The sequence below is a fragment of the Pezoporus flaviventris genome, unplaced genomic scaffold (assembly GCF_033815535.1).
Source record: "Pezoporus flaviventris isolate CSIRO_AGI_PZ_B2104156 unplaced genomic scaffold, CSIRO_AGI_Pfla_v1 ptg000036l, whole genome shotgun sequence".
In the NCBI taxonomy this organism is placed as follows: Eukaryota; Metazoa; Chordata; class Aves; order Psittaciformes; family Psittacidae; genus Pezoporus; species Pezoporus flaviventris.
This window is the reverse complement of record NW_026892584.1, coordinates 149312-173925: the sequence shown is the minus strand read 5'-3', so window position 1 is coordinate 173925 and position 24614 is coordinate 149312. Positions and strand designations below refer to the sequence as shown.

The 24614-nt window shown below is 40.5% G+C and overlaps 1 protein-coding gene across 3 annotated transcripts in view; it reads left to right on the top strand.

Moving 5' to 3' along the window:
- Positions 1–24614, top strand: part of MPPED2 (metallophosphoesterase domain containing 2) — a 101723-nt gene that overhangs the window by 1025 nt on the left and 76084 nt on the right. The window contains exons 1-2 of one of the 3 annotated variants that reach the window (XM_061462775.1): positions 135–265; positions 3835–4075. In XM_061462775.1, coding sequence (XP_061318759.1) covers positions 3948–4075 — 128 coding nt within the window. In that variant the 5' untranslated portion in view covers positions 135–265; positions 3835–3947. Of the gene's footprint in view, positions 1–134; positions 266–2916; positions 2950–3834; positions 4076–24614 lie in introns of those variants that run through there. The other 2 variants (XM_061462776.1, XM_061462774.1) reach the window with 2 other exon arrangements.

Below are 24614 nucleotides of genomic sequence, written 5' to 3'. Positions count from 1 at the left end.
CGAGCATCACCCCCCGGCTCCCCCCCTCCCCCGCCATACAATATCGGTTGTGTAGCCATGGGGGGCTGCGGTATGAACTTTGTTCGCCGCGGCACGTACGGCACAAACCCGCCGCTCTGCCCCCGAGGGCGGGGGAAGCCCGGGCTCGTTCGGGGGCTGCGGCACACGCCGGGACGGGGCCGCGGCGGAGCCATTGGCCACCCAGCGCCATCAGTCACCGGGGGGGGCGAGCCCGGCGCCCGGCGGGGCCGCGGACGGAGCATAGGTACTGGGGGGATCAAGGTTTGCCCGCAAACTGCAGCGCGGCAGGGATGGAGGACAGTGGGGTGACAAGCTGTGAGACACCGGGGTGCGGGATGCGGGGGGGTTGCGGCGGGGTAGGGTGATGCGACGGGGCTGGGAGTGGGGATGTGTGTCCGGAATTAATCCTTCCCGCCAGCCTGCAGCTCCACATCCCCTTCCACAGCCCGAAGGCCAGTGTTAAATTCAGGGGAAGACGGCGATATATTATTGGGTGGGGGGAAAGAGGGGAGAAACGCTTTTTTCGCGGTTCCGTGTGCCCGTGCACACGCGTGTGTAGTAGCGCTGGTGTGCGTAGCGCTCTGTGGAATGCGATGCCACGTTGTACAATTACTTCTCGGGGCCCGTTTTGGTGTGTTTTTTTTTCGTGGCAGTGGTGCGCTGTTTTAAAGTGGGCTGCGCCCAAGTTGGTACCAGCCCTTTGGTGGAGAACACGGGTTGTACCTGTGGAACGGAGCAGATGTGGACAGATGTGCCCTGCCTGTCTCACCGGCCGTGCGCATCCACGCTGGGAAAGGTTCGCTGCTCCCAGGATAACAGCAGCATGCTACAGAAATAATCTTCATTTAGCTTATTAATATAATGGCTTAAAATTGCCACATAAGGCGCAGAAGATACGAAGATTCTTGTGTCTGTCTTGACAGATATGAAAAATAATGCAACTTTTATTGTTTTGTGCTCATCTCCTGTACGTAATCTTCAAAGTGTGGTTGCAGTTGGAGAAAGAACGGTAGAGATTCAAACTGTCTTTTACTTCTTTATTCTTTTTTGAACCTTGGGCCTAAATTAAATTTGGTTTTAAAATTTTGAAGGGTTCAGTTCCTTCTTGATATCTTTCTACTAAGAAGTTCACAATAAAGCGGGTAATAATGAGGTACTTCTGGTAGGTGAGCTGAAGTACTGGGCACTAAACGGGAAATTAGAGTATTGGCACAGAAGCCAGGTTAATTTAACTTTTTTTATTCCCCCCGCCCCACATTTGTTGTTTAATTTCACTTTAAAAGGATGCTTTGTTGGGCTTTGTCTTAATTTAAGTATAGGGATTTTAAGATTAAAGATTGGAACAATGAGAAGTAATAGCAATATAATCTTACCGAAAGTCAACTTTAAAGTCCTCAATACAGCTATTCAAGTAGCCTGTTATCGTTTGTTTTATGCCAGTTGTAATTTCTTTCTGAAACGTGGATTGTTATAAACCTTATAAAATATGCTTGTTATCTTTATGTATAATTCACTCTCATGAACAAATTGGATTTTTCTTCCATGAGTGAACTATAATATCGAATTTAATGTTCTGACCTTTCTTATGCTAGATTAGTGAAAATAACGTGGTTTAGCTTTTCTAAAAGCCCAGGCGTATTTTTGTTGTTTGTTTAATGGGTGATTTTGTATTGTGGCTTTTAATTGCAAAAGAGAAAAGGCTATAACGTTAGAAATGTAATTTTCACACTACTTTTTAATATATGCAAACGCTGAAGTTCTTGCTGTGTAAAAGAAAAACTTGGGGCTTTTTCCCTGAGAGGTTCCATGGCTAGCATTCTGGTTAATGACAGTAATTTCTCTAACAGGAAGATGTTTTCATTTGTATTTACTTTTCAGTGCAGGGTGATTATGCTGCTCTGTGTTGCACACTCTTGCTAGTTTCTGTCTCAGAAGAATTACAATCCTTGGAACCGGACTGCAGTTCGAAGCAGGTGTTGGGTTTTATGTTATGCAAAATAACACTAAAATATAATTGTAAGGGAAATTAAGGAAACAGCTGCAAACTTGGTATGAGAGCCACTGTGTTACAATTCGTGAGCAGTTGCACGCATTTTACATCAGACAGCAAAGATTTGGTTTAGTAAAGCTCACCTTGCTTAATTTTACTCCTGAAACTATTTGTGCTTAGTCTTTTGAGATGGGGTTATCATAGCACAAAGACCAGACCACAGCCTTAATTATGGACATGTGCTGTCTCACAAGTGACTCAGTTTTTAAATGGCTTCATCTTATTTTTTTTTTTCTCCCCCAATGCTAAAGAAGATAAAGGATAGAACCCAATTACTGGAATGAAGGTTGCAGAGTGTCTTAACCCAACTAACATATGGAAGCCTTCGTAGGCCTGAGGTTGTAAAATAGTAAAATAAATGGCCTATAGCAGGCCATCTGCCATTTGCAGGGCATTTTTATTGTGCTTCGTGCCAAACTGGAAATTAGTCTTTGCATTAAAAATATATTTTGAATACAAATCAAAGATTCTGAATGTTTAATGTTACACATGGCAAACACATTTCTATCTGGGAGCTAAGAGAAGTCCAGGAAAATCACGCTGGAAAAATACTGCTTAGTTTGATGCTCAGGGCTCAAGTCATTCTCTTCTCTGTCCTGTCTTCCCTGCAAGCAATGATTTACTTATGTAAATTACACACCAGACAGGAAAAATCCACTGTTGCGTGTGGCAACTGAAGGGGGTGTGTGTGTGTGTGTGTGTGATCAACTCATGTAAAGTGCCATGATTTCATGCAAGTCCTTGCAGCTGGGATAGCATGCCCCAGCTGAGGATCTGCCTCCTAAACTGGGCTTTTAAAGAGTCGCTAACCTTGAAAGTATTCTTCAAACATCAGCTGATCAGTTCCACAAAGTCCCTCTGAAAGGAAGGTGGCTGAGGTATCCTGAGTTTGACTGAAGAAATGAAAGCTTGGATTCTGTGAAAGGAACTCAACTGAGATCAGCTTTGGGAATTTTCTGGCTGCTGGCCTCACGCTTGTATTATAGAACACTTCCAGTCTTAATGCGAAGCGTGTTTAAGAGCACTTTGAAGAAGTGAAAGAGGGCTGTATAGAGAGGGAAGAGCATGTTTTTTTCTTCTTCTGCAGAAATATTTATGTGTAAAATTGCACTTAAATCTGTCAGATAAATCATTACTGCTTGGTGATGAATCCAAATCAGTTTCATTGCCAGTGCACCATAGATATTTTCTTAACATTGTCTAGATGCTAGCCTTTCGCTGGCCACAGAAATACTTTGATTCAGAGGTGTTTGGGTGTACCTGTTGCCACTGTAAAATCTTAGGCTTTGCATCAGCTTTTTTAAGTCTTTCGGATGTAACTTACTTTGTAAAGCTGAAACAGGGCCTCGAAAACAAAGCGTGCATTTGTGGAAAGCCATTTGTCCTTAGGGAAACTGGGTCCACTTGTTAATGCCCATAGTTGAAATTAGCACAAGATGTTTAGAATAAAGAGTAGTAGATGTGGAGAGCTTTCAGCATAGATTCTCTCTCCCCCTGCTCCTCTCCTCTCCTACTTCTTTTCCCCCAAGATAAAGCCTTACTTTAAGCATTCATCTTTTGGGTGCATTTAATGATGATGGAGTTAAATGATGTAATTGGAAAAAATGAATAGTAATGCTTAGGGAGCTGGGTGATGGGTACATCAGAAATACAGAAAAAGTTCTTTGAAACTAAATTGGGAAAGGATAAAGTGATATGTCTGTGTACATTTACATCTCCTTGGAGTTCATATAGCAGTGTGTGCCATCTTTCTCTCCTGGCAGAGGTCTGTGGAGTTGATGAGCTGCTGGGAGTTGGGATCTGCCTGGAACACGATGCCCTACCCCGCCCCTGGCCTTGGGAAGTTGTGAGCTGCTCATGTCCATAAGGAGAAAGGATGGCTCATGGAATTCCTTCACAAGGGAAAGTTACCATAACGGTGGATGAATACAGCTCCAACCCAACGCAGGCGTTCACACACTACAACATCAACCAGAGCAGGTTCCAGCCGCCGCATGTGCATATGTGAGTATTTGTTGGTGGCATTGCCTTGGTGTGTGTCTGTGTGTGTGTCTGGGTCGAACACACTGCTGAAGGAGCAGGCTGAGAACTGGGAAAACTGGTTATTATTACATTGGCCAATAGGCGAAATGGTTATCATATTTCTCCTGTGGTGTGATTGAGGAGCACCACTCCATCATCTCCTGGAGATAACTTACCTAACTGTGACTAGTACGGCACATTCCCTGAAACTTGTACCTGATGTCACTTCAACTTGCCTGAGGGACCCATTGCTTGAAAATTTAAACTCCCTTCTCCCAGCCCTTACACTCAGCTGCGAAATAGGCCTAATTGGGACTAATTGTCGTCGTTCCCCCATTACTGAATCCTTTTTCCTCCTGGTTGCCAGTGGAATGTGTGCCCCATGCTGCATTCCACCCAATGCACCTCGCAGCACAAAACAGTCTTTCCTCCCAAGAAATACAAATAACCTCCTTAAAACAAGGTCCCTGGCCCCAGCTTAAACAACAACAGCATGGGAACTGGGGGGCTGAGGGCTTCTTAGCTCACCTTGTTTTTCCTGGGCATTGTGGGATCACTCTGCTGCACAGTCCGTAGGCACAATGGTTTGTGTTAAGGGCTAAGTACCAGTTTTAACTCTGAATTTCCTTCCCATTGTTCAGTCAGAGTTGATCTTTATCGGCTACTTCTGTGAATGTTCTTTTTCTTTTAGCGTTAATAGAGTGAAAAGCACATGGAACTAAAACAAAGACATCTCTTGACCTCCTCCATGCCATTGTTAGTCAGAATTGTGAAGGATGTCATTCTATTGAATTTGATGAGGATTTTGCACAATAAGGGGAGGAAAGTAGTATGGTACTTCGTTGCATTCTTGTTATGTAGAAGCCTTGGAAGAGTCACAATGTGGGAGTTCAGCACCTTCTAATAGGATTTCATGTGGTTGCAATCTCCCTAAAGGCAACTTTGTGAGGGATGCTGGAGAGGGCTGCCATGCATGTGGCTTTTCAAGGTGGAAAAAGTTTTCAAATTGTGTTTGATTTATTAGTAAAATGATGGTGTAACCCTTCTAGAAACATTTCGGTTTCTTGATTCACTTTTCAGAATTTCTGTTTCTTGATTTACTTTTCAGACCTTTTGTCAGCTAATCTCTGTTGCAGGTTTTGCACTCCAGACTGACAATAAGTACAAATGTTTTGTAGAGAATGAATTCAGAACAAACAAAAGAAATGGAGAAAGCAGCTTTAAAGAACCCCTTGTTATTGACATTGATTTGAGTGGGAGCTGATTTTAGGACCAGCCAAGTGTGATGCTCAACATTGTAAAAATAGCTCATGCTTGTTTTCAAAAACTCACAAACATTCAGCTACTTCTGTAGCAATTTGTGTACCTCTTACATGCAACTGACTTGACATGTCTTAAAAGGTATTTTACGTGTTTGGAGAAGCTGTGTAATTCTGGTAAGTACTGAAACTATGAAGTACAGTACAGCGACAGTATTTTAAGGAATTTTTAACTGAAATATTGCAGCTTTCTTAGAATCAGCCATTTGGTTTCACAGAATGATACGGTATACTAAAAAGAAGATAAAAATTTAGAAAAATGGTGAAGGGGTTAGTCTCAGATTTGCAATGGAAGCAAAGAAGAAGGCGGCTGAATGGAGATACAGGGATGCTGGGGAGGGACTCTTTCATTAGGGACTGTAGTGATGGGACAAGGGGTAAGGGGTTAAAACTTAAACAGGGAAGTTTAGATTGGATATGAGGAAGAAGTTCTTTACTGTAAGGGTGGTGAGGCACTGGAATGGGTTGCCCAGGGAAGTTGTGGATGCTCCATCCCTGGCTGTGTTCAAGGCCAGGTTGGACAGAGCCTTGGGTGTCATGGTTTAGTGTGAGGTGTCCCTGCCCATGGCAGGGGTGTTGGAACTAGATGATCTTAAGGTCCTTTCCAGCCCTAACTATTCTATGATTCTATGGTGTGGTAGCTTCAGAAAGGGCCTTATTTGTCTTCTCAATACTTTGTTAGAGAAGCATTTGCATGTTTCTGAAAGAGGGTGCCATCAAGCCAGAAACCTCAACAGAAAATAAGTAAAAGCAGTATTAACACAAAAACCATCATCTTTTTACGCTGTTGTATCTTTACTACTACCACATTGCTGCAGCTCCTAGGATTGCTTAATTTGATTTGCTTTACAGTCAGCTATTCTTTTTTGTTATCTTAAAGTAAGGCATTTATTTATTTAGTTTGTTTGTGGACGTTTCATTCTTTTTTTAGTAAAAAACTTACTTTATATAGGATGATGGGAAACAAATAAAGCAACATGGGAACTGAGTGTGGTAACATGTATGTAACTAGCAGGGCAATATGTTGTTACTGGGTCCTGCTGCATACCGTAAATCAGTAGCTGGGTGCAGCTCAAGGACAATGTTCTTTCCTGAAGGAAATAATTTTTTCAAAAGTAATTTCCTTATGGATATGCATCTTCGTGTGCAAGGGTGAGAATGGGATTCTTGGCGTATACTGAGCCATTTCTGGTTCTAGCACAGCAGTTTTGTTAGTTCCTTAAGCTCTGGTATAGTATGATTTTTATATCAGTTTGCCCAATCTTGTATTTTATTTCTCTACTAATTAATGTTTGAGCAGGTGTTCTAAAGGCAGATTTTACTGTACAATTTCTGTAGGTAAAGGGATATCGTGTTAAATATTTTGTTATCTTGAAGCAGTGCTCCCACCCACAGGTTTCACTTACTTCCTGAAGATGTTACTGAATGTTTGTATTCGAATGCTTTGTACAAGTCATGTTTACGTTCAGTTTTAATTAACTGCTTCACCTCAGTTCCCTGCTTTAAAGGGCAGCTGCAAAATAATAACAATTATAATATGCCTGCCTTTGCTTCTTGATGATCGTTATTCTTATGCCATTATTCTTGTGCTTTCCTGTTTCTTGTCAGGATTTGTGACTTCAAGAGGCAAATGCTTCTTGCCCCTTCAGTGTAGTGCTGCCAAATATTATGTTTACTCATTTACTTATTTATTAAAAGAAGGGAAAGGAAAATATTTTTAGCCTGTTCAGACCCTTGAGATGTTCTTTATGGGGTCAGTGGTGCCACCAATGCCAGTGAGCAGCAGTAGGATGCAGCTTCAGTGTCCTACCACGGTGGGTCTTTAAACCACTTTAATTAACATGAATTACTAAAGCTCTGTTTTGTGGAACCTTCTCACCCATTTTTGTCCTCAGATCAATGGAAAAGAGCTGAGATGAAAATGTGACAAATCCAAGTGGAAAATTACTTACTTAGGTTTTAACCAGAGGGAAAAATCTTCCTGTTTCGGTACAAAACCCCATTTACTTTTGGGGGCGGTGGGGACAGGAGGGATAGAGTGAAATGAACTTTGTGTATCTGTCATGGAATATACCTATTTGGACATGCCCAGCTGGTGAGGATGAGGGAGTTTTGTGGACGTGAAATAGCTGTAGCCTGTGCTGCTGCAGGCTGAGCCTTGGAGGGGGGGTCATTAGCTTTCCTCTGGTCTCACCAGAATGGCTTGGTGGTTTGTTCTTAGGATACTTGGAGTACATGTTCAAATGCTGGTATGGTTTAAATTCAGTAGCAGGGGAGTAAGAAAGATATAGAGGTTTCTGTGCCAGGCAAAAGGCTTCTAAATGATTTTATTCATACATGGAGATACACTGAGCAATCTATAACTATATAATTTTACTGCCTTTTCTGTTCTGGATAATTCCCCATGTGAATATTCTTATTTTAAAACAAAGAGTATAAACAGAGTTTTATATTAGTAGAAATACCTGTGTATTGTTGAATAAAGTATTTAAATATACGTGTGTGTAAATGTGTATAATACTGACGGTAATATAAAAATACAGCTTTATAATCACAGAAGAGAAAACCTTCAACTGTGACGAAGCCTTAAATTGATAAAACCCAGAGATCTTGTTAGACTACTAACCTTGTGAAACAGGATCTTGCATATCTTTTTTGGGGGAGAGAAACCATCCTGTGTTTAATGGGCTTTATAAACGCCCACTGAGATTAGCAGGAAGTCATGCATTTGATTTGTAATACTCTCAACTTTTGTTTCATGTAAGGTGTGTTTGATATTTAGGAGGAGGGGGAAAGAACTAGCATTCATAGATTATGGGCTTGCTTGACATTTCCCTCACTGGTCTGTCAGTGGCATGGGTGGCTGCTGAAGCTCAGCAGTCTACAACCTGGTGTAAAACCTAGTTACTCACTTTGCAAAAATAAAATAAAATCTAAGCATAAGCTGTAAACATAAATTTTACATGTAAAATGAGAGTAAAAACTTCTTCATGAGGGTACACTTACATTTAAAGCCTTTTGAGATGCTGGAGTGGAGAGTGCTGAAAGTGTTCATACGGTGGGGATATAATGGTTAGGAATCAGAGTTTTGTAATTAAACCTCAAATTTAGTCCCCTTGTGTTGTTCTTATGTAGTGTAGTCACACTATGCTAAACTCGCTTGAAAAATTCAAGTTTCTGACCTCTCTTTGTCATGGTGAAAAAGAATAATACCAACCCACCTTTAAAAACATGTTCTGATGTCCCTGGGAGGTTGATGCTGTGAAAATGGAAAGTGTATTATTATTATTATTATTATTATTATTACTATTACTATTATTATTACTATTATTATTTATCTATTGCTATTGACAACAACAACGACATAGGATGGGTTTAAAACAACTTTTTGTTGCTATTAACCTATTAGTTACTATATTTCCACATTGTCTTAAGATAGAAGTCATGTCTGGTTTAACTTGGTGATAAAACCCTGTATCTCTAGTATTCCTGGTAAGAGGCTGCCAGAAATTTTCATTACATGATTTCATTCTTTTTATAAGAGCAAGTAATAAACAAAGGGCAATGGCTTTAAATTGAAAGAGCAGAGATTTAGGTTACATACTGGGAAGAAATTCTTACCTGTGAAGGTGGTGAGGCGCTGGCACAGGTTGCCCAGAGAAGCTGTGGATGCCCCATCCTTGGCAGTGTTCAAGGCCAGGTCAAATGGGACTTAGAGCAACCTGGTCTAGTGGAAGGTGTCCCTGCCCATAGCAGTGGGTCGGAGCTGAATGAGCTTTAAGGTAGGTCCCTTCCATCCCAAACCATTCTGTGATGCCATATTAATACTGTTGCTTTGTAGTTCATTTAGTGGTCAGTCATACTGAGTGACAGCTGACTTAGGGTTTCACATCTTGGTACAATATACAGTGTGTTCTTACCTTATGGGACATGTGTGATGGGATCTGACGAAGGAATGCTTTTTGCAGCCCTGGTCCCTACTACAGTACCTTGTGCCGGAGCAAGATTGCTCACCAAGTTAGTTCTTTGCTGTGAAGTAGTTAGACCAGAAAGATGAATAAACTTTACAATCAAGTTGTTGTATTGTCACTGGAAGCTTGCAATTTCTTCATTTAAAATGCCAGAGCACTAGGGATATTGCTGTGGAAGCAGAAGATTCTTGCTTTTGTTTAGTGCTTGAAGGGTGAGAGTGCAGTCCATCCTGTGAAACAACTTCTAGAGCATACATTTCCAAGCAGGGAGTTAATACTCTACAAAATTTAATACTTTACAAAATTTGCAGGCCCCAAAATTTTCAGGCCCTCTCTCACATCACTGAATTTTTGTCTCCTGGTTTTCTCGCTGTGGCAGAATGAGGCTGGTCTTCCCTCCTAGTGGTGATACCTGTGACCTATGGCTATTCCAAGGCCAAGGAAAGTGCTGCACCTTCCTACCACACATCTTGTTACTTTATTTTACAAATCCTTGTTTGAATATATTGTTGGACAAATAGGCAAAAGGAAAACCCCATAAACTGTGGATTTAGATGTCTGTTGTATGTTAAATTACTATATTCAGCTTACTTACGTTTGAATCAGGACTATTTCAGAAGTGATTGAATGTTGGTGGTGATACTCGGTGTTGCACAGTGACTTTGAGTCGACGTTTCAGAGGTGGTTTATTACCAAGTTGGTTGCCTGGCATGGGTATCTATGGAAAAATTCAGAAATGGAAAGGCAGTGTGTTTCCTTCACAGAAGAACACTCAAAGAGTTTTGGGTCTGAATTCTGTAAAATGTCATGGCATAACTTGAGAAAATAAATATGCTTATGCATAACAAATGCAGTGTGGCAGGGAGATTACTTTCAAACATGCATCTCTTAACAGTGAGATGTAACTTGTAAAGCTACTTCTTTGAAGATAAAGTTATTTCAGAAGGTGCAAAGAGCTTGTTTGTTGGGATTTGAGAATTCAGGTCTTGCCCATTTGCTTTCAGTTTTGATGTAGGCCACTAGGATTGCAATTTTTAGGTGTTATATTGTAGAGGGCAAATTTTGTGATACTGTATGTGGTTTTAATTATGAGAAAACTGTAGCCAAAACATAGGATTAGAGAATTGTTAAATTTGGAAAAGACATCTGAGATTGAGTGCAATTGTTAACTCAGCACTGCCAGGTCCACCACAACATAAGCAAATACATGAACTGCAAAAAGTAATATAAAAAAATCAGTTCTGCAGACTAAGATGACATAAACCGAAACTGCTAATGTGTGTGTTTAAAAACACTGAAGTCAAACCAGTTCTAGTCTGTAGTAAATGTGACTCTTTGTCATTTAACAATTTTCATTTTGATGCCTTTTTCAAATAAAAAGACAGCCTATGATAATTTGGTACCCAGTAACATGCACAGTGGCTGGTAGCATGTCCAGAGCAGTACCAAGTGGTTGGAGCAGTAAACTGAAAGTCCGGATTCCAAGCAATAACCTTTAGTTACCTGGAGTTGAGTCATTTTATTTATCTCCTGAAGAGTTGACCATAAAGTTTGATCTTAACCTCCATAAACTTGGAGATTCTCCCAGCATACCAGCTGTATGTGTCCTGCAGGATCTGCTGCGGGAAAGGCTGGCTGAGACAAAGTGCTAGTGGATGAGCATTGCTGTTGCATGCAGCTGCTGCTGAGCCTTCTTGGGGGGGGGGGGGGGTGCAGAGAGGATGACTGGAGAGCAAGTTAACACGTAATCCCCAAATACAGTCGTCGTCTTTGTCACTCTGATGGATCAAGCCCATGTTATTACTTGTAGATCTCAATGCTGCCAAGAGTTCACCTGCGTACTCCCCACTGTTTTATAATGGGCACATCTTCTGGATTTAAATCATGATGTTGAGGGGAGATACAAATAAGAAAATCCCAACTCCCCTGTTTTTACCAAATGATTATTTAAATGATTGTGCTGTGTGCAAGATTTGTTTTTGTGACATTAAAGATTCCCAGACCCTCTCTTCCTTGCATGCTGCTTGACATTAGGGCTGCAGAGATTCCACTGGATGTTGACAAGGGAAAAACAGTACTGGATGCTTCCTTGCAGCAGAGTCCTCTCTTACTGTACTGGGCATTAACTTATATCCAGCACATAAGACTCAAAAGCACACAGCCATTAAGTGTAGCACTCCCTTCCCAGGAGGGCAGCAGATGGAGAGGGAATGGGGGAGGGAAGGAGAAAGGAGTATGATAGAGGGACTTCATCTGATGTATTTGTAAGCCAGGAAACTGGCTATTTACCACGTTTACAATTTCTCTGGTATAAGGAATTGAGTGTAGTGACTGGGAGCATCAGGGTCAGCACATTACTCCTGGATGTTTAGCTATTGTATCAGTTTATGGGAAGGAAAAGGTGCTACTCCAGTATATCTTTCCCTATGCTCCTTCTATAAAGAGAACACGAAGAAAAAAGTCATTACTTTTTAATTACTCCAGGCTTCTTTGTTTCTTAAAGCACATTCACTTTTAGCCAGCAGTGAGAATTACCAAAGGGTTATTTTCTTTCCTGTGAATGGTAAAATGGTAGTTTCGGGGAAAATAATTGTTCAGAATGAAAATTTAATGGGGCCCAGCATATTTAATAAAAAGGAGCCATGTCCTGTACTTGTTAAATGCAGTGATTAGTGACACTCTTATTGCTTCCAGTGGGACAGGACCAGTCACTCAGAGATGCCAGCTGAAGTGGTTCCCTTAATTTTAGGCTATGATTCTTTCAGGGACATCTTTTCTCTGGCTGTTAACAAGGTACATATAACGATTATGATAATTAACATATATTAAGAGGGAAAATTCATCTTTATGGTTTATTGATTTTGTAAATTTCAAGTCAGCCAGGCATTCACTTTTCCTCCTGGTAGAAAGGAGTGAATAAATGAAAACTAAATAAATATATAATTATACATTTAAAAAAATTAAATCAAAGCCTCAGGTGTAATCTTTGAAATGTCTTGAAATTTTTTAAATAAATTGTTTTCATTTTGATTGTCTTTCTCTTGACATTAGTTTGATTTTCCATCACTTTTGTTTGTTAAACAGGGATGTTTGCAGATCTGCAAGGAAGGCATGTTTACAAGAGACAGATTTTTTCTGCTAACGTTATTCTGTAGCTTTAAAGTTTCCACTTAGGAGACCCTCTTTGGGTTACTGAGGGAGAGTTATAACTCATTGCAACTTCTTGGGTATTTTGAGGGTATTTTGACTGTTTGCAAAATTTCTTAAGGCAGTTTTTCTGGTAGAAATGTCAGTATAATGAGGCTGCACAGATCAAATACTGTAATACAAGTTTCAGACACTCTCTGAGAATTAAAATGGTTATGATGATAATCCTCTACAGTTGGTATATGGGTTTCTTTACCTCTTTTTTGTATTTCATTTTGACCTTTGGTGGTCTGCTTGGCTACTTTGCATGGCTGCTTTGCGTGAGTGCTGCTGTGTTAATGGAGGATCACACATACTGTTTCTCTCAAACCTGGTACATCCTCTCAGCAACAAAATGAAGACCTTTGACTCCTTTGACTCTTGAAGTTTTTTATCATTTGTTGTTAGTTATCCATTACCATAAATACTATGCCTTCAAGAAAACAGGCTGTTTTTCTGTTTTTTAAATGTATCTGAGTAGAGCCTTTATTTTCTCAGAGGAAGAGGAGAAGGGAAATCTTCGGTATTGGTTTCAAGGAATTTAAATGGTCTGTGTTTAGTAGGATTTTGTTTTCAGGCTCATTCATCTTAGGTATCATTAATATATAGAGCACATTTTCCTGAAAAGAATCCTTGCATTCAGTCTATATCCTCCAGAGGAATATTAATGTAAGTTGAAAATTAACTTTGGATCATGTGGCTTCCTTGATAGTCTGTTCATACCATCATTTAATACTGTGATATGCAAGAGTGACTGTTTTCAGTCAGTATTTCTCTTAGAAAGTTTTAAAGGCATCATTCTACAGAAAGACCTTTTATGAATCATTTTATTCAGTGCAGAATTAAAAGGTATAATCTGAAGCACATAGCCCAGAAGTTGGTGGAGTTTTTTTTTTAATCAATTAGTTAAAGTAAATTAAATAAGGGTCTAAAGATTTGGTACAAGAAGTAGCAGTTTTTTGGATATCTGTTTATAAAGAGGCAGTGCAATTTCATTAGGGTCCAGACACTTGTCCAATAAAATGCAAGAGGAATGGACTAGAGGTGACTAATACAGAGTAAATGGAAGATGAGAAGTGGATAAATAATCTCAAATAACCGGAGAGAAGATGTTGGCCTAAAGTACAGTTCTTAGCACACCTTGCACGTGCAGCTGTATTTCATTTGTTAGAATTTTACTGTCTGCATATGTGTTTAAAGGCAATCTTGCTCTAACATGAAACGTAGCAGTAATATATAGCCCATTACTGCTGCAGCCATAGTATCAGAGTCTGTCTTTCAGGTTTGTATGTGTTTTATTATTTTCCTAACAAAAGCTATTTTAGATTTTGAGCTTCCAGACTTAATGCCTTGTAGTTGTTCACAAGGGAATCTGGCAGTGCTGACCAAGAGGTTGTACATTCACAAACTGAGGCAAGGTCATTTGAACCTTTTAGTGCTGTGCCCAGAACCTGGCAGCCTTAAAGGCACGCTTTTTTTTTTAATATATATTCTTTACAATTTTTCCTCTGTTGGTCTTGGTGTGCTTGTGAGCAGTGTCAATGCACTGGGAACACATTCTTTTTCTCCACATATGCACACAGAGCTATTGTAGTTACTGTTAGAGCTTCCCTCATAAGTTCCTTACAAATGACTATCATCTCTTACCTGTAGGGACTTCATGTGGAACCGGGAGGGCAGATTAGTCTCTGCCTCCATTCAAACTAGAGTTTCTTACCAGTTGCCGTGGAGGGCTTTGTTACATGAATGTCTTTATAGGAAATAAAGCACAGTCCTTTGTGTTGGTTTTTTTTTTAGGGCACCAAACAGCTGTCAGGGGGTAGAATTTCCATTTGTTTAGGGTCAGATTAGACAACGAGCTCTAAATGAAAAAATCAGGTATCCTGCTATCTATCCCCTGAGTCATCTAATCTTAAACAATATACTGTGCATTCATAGGGCATCACCAGTGCTGACAAGTATGTTCAAAGAGTTCATGGATTTAGTTTTCCTCTCTAGTTTCCTACCAGAAAAAGGCAAAAAGCTAAGAATTAAAATGTTTCCCTGATGGTATAACTTAAGTGTATTATATATCAGCTCCGTGGGTGGCTGCTGGAGTTGCTACCCCCCAGTGTTCTGATTTTAGTACCCTCCTAAAGGCTGTTACCCCGCAGAAGGAACAGTTGGATGGAGCATGAAAAAGTTTCCTGAACAGCCTTAATTTGTGCTTGAGTGTATTACTGTAAATGAAAGTCAGCTTTATTTTACTTGAATACTTTGACTGGAAACAGTGATAATCAAGAACCATGGTATAAGAGTGGCTGTATCTGGGAGAAGTATGGAAGATAGAGTAAAACCTAGGCTGTCCTTATTTAATTTGTTGACAAGCATGGGTCAATACGCTAGCTTTGAGAGGGCAGTGACGCTTGTTAGCAGCATTGCTCCAAGTACTCTCATAGAAAAGTTACATTAGGCAGCATTTAAACAAATGTTTTTAGATGTTTATCTAACTTTTGCAGTAATTTTTGGTGCAATACTGTAGAAGGGCTGTGTTACTATATATATAGTTATATATAACTGTGTTCTTTGAGCATGGAGCGTGAACATTACATGTTTTCACCCACTGCCAATTTTTGGTGGTCGCACCATAGTATCTCCTAGTTGTAGGAGGTGGCATGGCTATTGGCATTAGTTGCAACGTGAGATTTTAGTGATAATGGTTCAGTGGTTCTTGCAGATCTTGTAACCGAAAGCATTTAAGAACAGGTGGGGGTAGTATTAAAGCAGTGACTACATAGGGCATAGTGAAAAATGTTTTCTGTTTGCCCGATGCTGCTGCTTGTGTTCTTGAAATAAAGCGTTCAGAAGCATTGCACAGCTACACTTCAGTTTGCTCTGAGGAGCCTTATGACTCTGTTTTGGACATGTCTTCTGCAGTGCGTGATTACAACTGCCAGTGACCCGGCAGCTTAATGAAGTTAGGAGTTCATCTGTACAAAGGAAAAAGAACCCTTATTCATTAACCCCCATGTATCTTTGGGCAATCAGTAAAGATGGTAGGGTAGTTACAAAAAAGACTTGAAGGTAAATTGAGACGTTTTAGTAGGTATTTTCCCCACTGTGAGAATCTGATTTTGCGACGGCATGGGGGGACACCAGTCCACATGTGCAATTTCAGTAGGTCTGGATCCTGCATTATAAATATGCACCGGATGCAGGGGAGAAAACCAGCACAGTCTGTCAGGATGCTGTTAGGGCCAGGCAGAATCTCATTAGGGACAACTTCAAAGATCAGTTCCTCATGTCCATAAAAACAAGTGTAAATTATCTTCTGTGAGCCTGCTGTTAGCAGTTGCACTGATGCATTATGCATGATTCTAGATTGCACATGGTATGAACAAACTGCGCTATGTTTCATTAGTGTGCTTCATTTTTATGTTAAGCCTGACGACTTCTCTGTTTATTGGTGTTGTTTTGGTTAATGTGATACTTGACTTAAAATTTTCAGTTATATTAGCTATTAGTAGTTACACATTACCTGAAAAGGACTGCTAAGGTTCTACAATGCTTAATGTTTTTACAAAGGAATAGCATATAGACAATTCCCTGTATTGACAGCTTTACTTGCTTATTCTTCTGCTTCCTGCACTTAGTAAGTAGGTGGCTGCTCCTGACTCTCTTGGAGTGGATCTTAAAGGAGTTTTCTGTGATGTTGATCTGCAGCACTTGATCTGAATGTTGGTGAAAATAATAAAGAGGGTAGAGCTTCAGTAATTGTGCTTTTACTGAGATACATACCCCATCATATACATTTGAAAGGCTGGTTTGTAATTGCTTCTGGGAAAATGGTTTGAAGTACAACCTCTGTGCATGGCAGTTTTGCCACAAGTTTCAGTGGAATCAAAAATTTTTTAAGTCTTCATTATCCTTGCAGAAACAGTAAGATGCAGTGGAATGTTTTCCTAAGCTAACTACGTTGCTAAAAGGGGCAATTTATGTGTAATTTTTTTTTCTCCATTGTGGTATTTCTGGCTTATTTATATGGCTTAATACATGATGAAACCAAACTAGGACAGCATTCATTTGCACACCCAGTCAAGGCTCACCACTGTCTTCAGATGCTATATTAAACTCCTCAACAGGTCAGCAATCTGATTTGCTCTGTGGTTTCATGAAGACCTGCAACCTGAGGCTCCTTTAAGCTGCTCAAACTGACATCCCTTGTAACATCCACTGTGGTCTGGGAGCTGGTTCAAGCCACTGCTTGTTAAATTCATGATGACAGTGAGTGTGTGAAGCCATGGTTTTGTGATTGCTTTTTTGGGGGGGATGGTGGTACTACCAGCTTGAATAGCCCTCACTCCTTTGCCCTGCTGCTCTGTTCTCTCAGGTGTCTGTGTTGGATGTGTAACATAACTGGGGTGAGAGGATGAGATTACTCTAGGGTAACATAATCCCCTGGAGTGAGAGGGTGAGAAAGTCAGGGGAGCCCAGTTGAGTTCCCCCGTCCTGCTCACCATCTGTCTCTGCAGGCAGTTGTACTGGCACAACAGGAGCCTGCAGAAGCAGGAACCAGCCATAGCAAGGTGGAATTGGTGGCTTCAGAGGCTGGCACTGCTGCTGAAAGGCAAGGTTATCTGTCTGCATACCTGCACGGATGAGTAGGAGCCTTGTGTTCAGTGGATGGCTGACTTTGTAGTTTGTTTGCAGAAGTACTTCATGTGGCATAGCTGTGAAACTGTTGGCTTATGTGTCTTGTGGTACTGGATGGCTTAAAGTTCACTGTGTAGAACAAGGTGCACGGCACATCTGGTTGGTGCCAGGATTCCAAAGAAGGACCCCGTTTTGAGCGGTAGGATAGCACCTCTAACCTTCCCTGGTACAGCTGTGTCTGGAGACCTGCAGCAAGTCAGCATCATCCCTCTTAAAATTGTGTGGATGGGATGAGTAAAGAATGAATGGTCTTCATCACGTGGAGTCCTGGACAGGATGTTCTCTCCTTGAAAATCTTTAATCCTCATTTAGAGCTTCTACCTGAGGCTCCCCTGGAAGAAGGGGCAGTTAGTCTGAGCAGAGGCCAAATCTATTTTGGTGAGGTTTGATGATATAGTTCTAATGCTAATCGTGTTAACAGATCCACTTAATGAGGACATAGACTATGCTTACACTCTTCACAGAAAGCAGCTAGATGGAGGAAAAGCTATGGAAGCAAAAGTCTTGCTCCTTCCTGGGTTTAGTCTTTTTATTTTGTTTCATATAGATCAGATCTTTAACTGTTATAAAAAAACGGCAGAAATAGTTTTCTCTAACTGACATCACCTTCTAGTGCAGAACTGTCTGAATTTTAATGAAATTAAAAAACTCTTAGTTCTTTACTCTGGAAAACTCCAGCCACTTCAGCTGCGTTTTAAAGTCTAATGAGCAAAAAAAAGCCTCCTTTAGTTTAGTTGACTGAGGGGTTTTTTTTTCTTTCTTATTTTTTTTCCTGTGATTAAAAGAAAGAATAAAAAAACAAAACCCACCACATGGTGTATATTTGTTTCTATGTGTGTGTATGTATGCTGAAGGCCAGGTTGGAAAGGGCTTAGAGCAAACTGGCCTAGTGAAAGGTATCCCTGCGCATGGCAGTGTTCTGGAAATAGGTGGCCTTTAAGGTCGCTTCCAAACCAAACCATTCTATGATTCCGTGTACATGTGCATGTAGTTGATGCTTACCTGTTGCCAAGAGAATGTTCACATATAGTAATAGCTTTGCCATTCTCTGGAAGCTTGCTTTCTTTTGGCATTCTCTTGACTTGGATTTTAAAGCCTGAAACCCCCCCATTATAGTTTGTTATCTTGCTAAGGAGTGGTAAGTTTCATTAGAAGTTCAAGATTGCTCTGGGAGGAAGTCTTCATTTAACATCATTGTTTAGGTCTGGCTCTTTGTCTGACCATAGCAGACAGTGTTTGAAATGGCGATAAGATAAGAAGTGGCAGTGATAGCCATGCTGCAGGGTTACTGGAAGGGCATGAAACAGTGTCTGGCCATTGGACTTCAGTGGTCTGATTCTTAGTTGTAATGAGTGATTGAAATGTTCTTCTCATGGAGTTGGCAGTTAATGTGGCATGCACTTCAGTGTGTCCCTCAGGAAAAAAAAAATGAAATGGTTGCAGAAAAATAAATAAAGAAAAAAGCAAAGTCTGTGAAACAGCAGACCATAACTCTGTTTTTCATATGCAGCATGGTCAGTTCAAAATAATATACCTAAGACCATGTAAAGAAGGTTTTGTTCAAGAAAAATGTAAGAAGATGGAGTAAGAAAAACCTCAAACCAGCAACACCCGTGTGGATGGTTAGGACTGAGGTGTTGGGAAATCAAGGTGTGAAGAAGGTTGTGAAATACAGTCCCTTGGCACATTAAAGAAACTCCAGTCAGGGCTCTTGTTATCTCAGTATGTTCAAGTTAATTGATTTGCTGGTGGTTTTTTTTTGTTTGTTTTTTTTGTGTTGTTTTTTTTTTTTTTTTATTCTTTCATTTTGTTTGTTTGCTTTTAATTTGTCTGTGTAGGAAGTCGGTTTCATGTCCAAGCCTCATTGTCTATAACAAAAGGATTCACCTAGAAGCTAAACATATGATGCAAGATCGAACTGTCTGGATGTGGAGAAAGCTCTCATTAGACCAAGGAGGTTCTTATTTTTGTCTTGGTAGGAAGGAAAAAAACCCACTTAACATTTAGGAAAATTGCTGTTGATTCATCATGCAGCTTCTGCTGAAAGGAGCAGCTCACTGCCTCTGCTGCCATGCTCCAGTGCTCTTGTTGCTTCACTTTGGGCTCATACTCACCTTCCCATCCAAGTCAGCAGTAGTGCCATGAGAAGTGACAAGGTGGGCACAGGAGAACAGCTAGGTCTAGGTCTTCATGGCTGTCCTGTGAGTAATCCCTTCTATGCTGTGATGTCTGAAATCTTGACTTGTTGGCTCAAGGCAGTTGTTAGTGCAGCTGCACTGTGAATAGGATTAGGAAGAGGTTTGACTGAATACACGCCTGTCTCTACATTAGGTTCTGGGTTAGTGGAAGAGGAAGAAGGCCTTTTTTCCCTTTTTTCTGTCAAGTACCCAGTGACAAACCTTTTTACACTGACTTTTAAGGAAGAATAAGTCTGTGCTTGTGTATTTTACTTAGTCTTGCAAATAGTGGCCATTACCAGATCGTTGAATGGCTTGGATAGTAAAGGCAATTGGCCCCTACTACAGGCTGTTCTCTGCCATGAGTCAGAGGTTGGTGGGGCACTCTTGAAATAAAGAAATCAGAGGCTGGGAACCATCAGGGAAAATCCAGGAGACAACAGGTCTGCACAGTTAACACTTTCCTCTGTTTTGCTTATTGGTGTGAAAAATTCCAGCGTAGTTTATGCAGTCAACAGCACTTCCCTGCACTTACTTCAAAACATAAAATCATAGAATTGCAGAACAGTTTGGGTGCAAAGGACCTTAAAGCAGTTCCAGACCCTTGCCATGGACAGGGACACTTTCCACTAGACCAGGCTGCTCCAAGCCCTGTCCAGCCTGGCCTTGAACACTGCCAGGGATGGGGCAGCCACAGCTTCTCTGGGCAACCTGTGGGAGGGCCATACCACACTCACAGGGAAGAGCTACTGCCTAAGATCTCATCTCAATCTCTCCTCTGTCAGGTTAAAGCCATTCCCCCTTTTCCTGTTCCAACAGGCCCTTGCCAAAAGCCAGATTTCCTATCTGCCCCTTTAGGCACTGGAAGCAGCTCTAAGGTGTCCCTGGAGCCTTCTCTTCTCCAGGCTGAACAAGCCCAGTGCTCTCAGCCTGTCTCTGTTGCAGAGGTGCTCCTTTTAATGTGCAGCTCAGGACACGGTTTCTGTGGTGCAGGTGCACGCTGCTGTGTCCTGGTGAACCTCTCGTCTGATAAAGTGGTTGCACACTGTATTCTTAGTGTGCAGCCCTAACACCTAGTTAAACTGGTGGCAGGAAATGCTTAATGTCCCAGGGCTGAATTCCCTTTGTGCCATACTGCAGTTGTCCTTTTGCATACAAGCATGTTCACATCGCTCTTGGACTGGAATTGCATTTTTGCCATCAGGCTGGGAGCTGAAAAGTGAGTAGCACATGCCATGAGTCGGAGACCTTGTTAAATTCCCGAGAGGTTAGATTCCCTTCGGGTAGTTGGCTTGTCCGAGTCCAGCGCAGCTAGGCATAGCCCTGCTTATTGATGTCTTGGGGCTGATGGTATGGACACTTGGCAGGTCACCTCAGCCTGAGAAATAGTTCAGTGGCAAGTCTGTAATTCAGACTATTCTCTGGGCATGGGTTTTTAGCAAAGGTCAAGAGCAGAGTGACTTACTGGATCATGGAGGTGTCCCTGCCCGTGGTGGGGGGTTTTGGAACCAGGTGATCTTTAAAGGTCCCTTCCAACCCAAACCATTCTATGATTCTGTGTTTCGTGTGCGGGAGGGAGAGCAGTGTGTAAGGAAGGTGCCACAGTGAATGTCATCAATCAACATGGTCGTGAATGTCAGCCACATTAATTAGCTGTTCTACAGAAAATATGCACCTGTGCTTGTTGAACTAAGTTGTACTTGCTGCTATCCTGGTGACACGCTGTAAAGGGCATTCAGGTATCAGATCATAGCAACAGCAAGGTATTTCTTCAGTGAGAAATAGTCTTTGGGGAGATTGTGATGTTTCAGAGAAGAAAATGTCATTTGTGTGGGTGAGACAAGCATAGCTCTTTGGAACTGTGTGATACTCTCTTAATCAGTTAAAGATAATTATTTAAAATAAAAAATCTAACATGTTACTTGGCAAGGAGAAAAATAGATGTGATCCTTGTTGCTATAGGTAATACCAGTGGAAAAAAGCAAGTGGTGGAGGTGGTTTCTTAATGCACAAGTAGCTGCTGCTGGAAATCCTCTGCACGTTAAGGTTTGGTTTCTACAGCAGCGCTGCAGACAAAGCCAGTCTTGAGGAAAAGCTTGGAGCAGACAGTTTTCCAGAAGCAGATTGACCAGAGCCTCTTAATTCCAGAAAGGACACGGTTTTGCTTTTCAGGGGTATGGTTTGTCTCAAGTGCTCACAGTCTGCAGAAGATGAAGGAGCTCAAGATTTTATAGGCCAAAGTAAACCAGTAGAGTAAAACTAGATGAAATAATCAATTCCAGAAGGGGTTTCTGGAACAGACTGAAGTCTCTTGCCGGTTTTGCCCTTAAGGGCAGTATTCATTATGAAACAGTTTGTTTGTTCTTGATTGCCAAAAAGTTTGGAGGGAGGAAAAAGGAGAAAGGTTGCAAGAAATTAGTCACTTCAGTCAAAGAACTAACAGTCTTAACTGCTAATTTTGTTTAATACAGATGCCCATTAAAGTATTGATGTGAACAAAATAGTGCAGCAAACAATAACGAACAAAACAGTTATGCAACTTACTGAATTAGCTTGTTTCCTTGCTCAGAAAATACCCTAATAGTTATAAGCCTGTCAAAGATGCTGGGAAGTTCTAGTTAATATCTTACAGAATGATTAGTAATGATTTCGGGTTTTTTCTTGAAAACTCATATAAACATATATGTTTTAAAAATTTGCAATTCCCCGCAGCCTTGCAGAACTGTTGTGGAATTCTCTTATTGTCTATCCCTGGAAGGTATCTTTTCCTGCTCCATAACGACAGGGAAAGAACTGGCATTTTGTTTGCAACCTGAGGAAAATTACTGTGGATGGGTAGGTGGGTTCAATTTTACACATATACTTAGGCAAAGCAAAAATGGTTTTGATTGTTTAAAAATAAAAGAAGCCACCCAAATTAGTATAGCTGATGGTGAGTGCACCCTGATAATTCCATATGTTTATGTATTTTGGTTTTGCCAGTTTGCCCTTTTTACTGTGAATTTATAAGTAGCTGAAGCTTTCCTTAAGTTTTTATTATTTGAGTACATATTAAACCCATTTAAGTTTCTTTTCCTTTTAAGCACCGAGTATGAAGATGAAAACCAAGACTGAAGTATATTATCCATACAGGGAAACTGATTCGAGATAGTTCTGACAGAAAAGGCTGTTTGCAGCTGGTACTCTCAAATTCCTCTTGGTGTAGACACACATATTGTCTAAGAAAAGTGCTTTAAGCTAAATCAGAAAACAGGACTATGCCTAATAAATAGGCTCCCTGGAGAGTCATACAGAAAAAGCTATGGTACTTCTAGTTCACACAGCCTGTCTTATTTCAGAGAAACCTCCTTGTATTCTCAAGCTTCAAGAGACCAGCAGATAAATAAAAAAAAATGAAAAAGATGCATTTGCATTTAAAAAAAAAAAAAAAGCATGGGGTTGGTGTTTTGTTCAGTGGGTTTTTATTTTTACTTTATTGGGATTTTGATTTCCTTTAGGCTTATTAAGACAAGTTTGGTGGAATTAATCTCTGTGAATGAGACCTTCAGTTTATGCCTTCCCAGCAGCTACCACAGTAGGATGAATTTCACCCACCTTGGTTGTTCCCATCTAAATGTGAAATGATGGTTTCTATTTGTTATGCTGCAGCTAGGATGTTTCATAATTTCTACACGTCTAACGCATTGGTTGAAGTAATGGAATTCCGCTTTTTGTTTGGAAGTGTAATCAGTGGGATTGCATTTGCATCACTTATAACTGAACCACATAAGTGAAATCGCATGGCCCATATCTCATTTTGTATTGTAAAATGTTATGTGGCGCAGCTTGTTTCCCTCCTTCCTGGAGCTTTTTGTGGTGATATTCTTTTCTCTAAATTTCAAACTATGAAGCATTTGCTTTTTGTATTTGGCATAGAAATTACTTTCGGCAGTGCAGTTTTACATCTGCCACGTGAACCAAAATGTTGATAGTATGCAGTGTATGGATGGGAAAGCAGCTGGTTTTCAAAGCTTTCAGGGTCTTGCTTTCTGTTACATATTAACTGATTACTAAGTAGGTTTGTACAATTGGCAACAACCTCTGAGTCACACATGGTAATACCTTACTACTGTGCACATAGAGAAGCTGCATATTGAGGGGTTTCAGCTTCTTTGGCTTTGGAATTGAGTTGTGGATAATACTGAAATCCAAATGATTCTGTTTTTCTTCCCTCTCTTCTCCTGCCTTTGTTACTGGCATTGAAGCAAAAGTAAATGCATTTTTAAATTGAGTTTTCCAAAAGTATCCCTCAGGTAGATTTCAGTCTTGACTCTAATTCATTTTTGGATTTATTTGATTTTGGGGTATCCATCTTTGGAAATAAATGGTTTAATCCAGAATAATTGCTAACTGCAGAAGTCAGTAACAATTCTGATAAATATGAATTCCCCACATATTCCCACTGAGGACTCTTAAGTCATTAATTTTTATGATCAAAATGTAAGCAAACCAAAAATGTTCTTAGATAACCTATAACATTGTGGTTGCCCACAAACCCTCTGCCTATTTAACTGCATTATTGATAAAACCTCCTGATCATATATGCAGCAGTGCTTCTCATAATACTGTCTTAACGTGATGTCTGTCAAATAAATGCCATGGATAAGTTATAGTTATGGTGCAACAAAAATACTCAGTGCTGGGTTTTATCCATAAGATTTTTTACTTATTTTCTAGAAGAAGGTGCTGAGTTCAGCAGCCTCTATCACATAAGTAACTCATTGCCTAGGAGAAAGTGTATGAGAACACTAAATAATGAGTGAGATTTGTAAAAGAACATAAAGGGGGAAAGAAAATGAGTCAGAATGAACTGTGCATTTCTAAGGGGTATCTCCAGCTGAAGCTACGTTTGTGCAGTGTTTCTGCTAGTGCAGACATGAGATTTTATTTCTCCACACACACAGACCATAGCTTTATCTTTTAAGCTTTTTCTCCCTCTAACTAATGTTTGTATCTTGAAATACTGTGGAATGTGTACTATTTGACCTGCAGTTTCCATGTCTTAATTTGTTTAATACCGGAGAGAGAGAAAAAAGAGGGAGAAAGATATCTGGTGTAATCTTTTTAGCTGGGAATGTATTTGGCACAATCTTTTACAAATAAAAGAACCTGCATTTAGTATCTACAGTGCAGCACG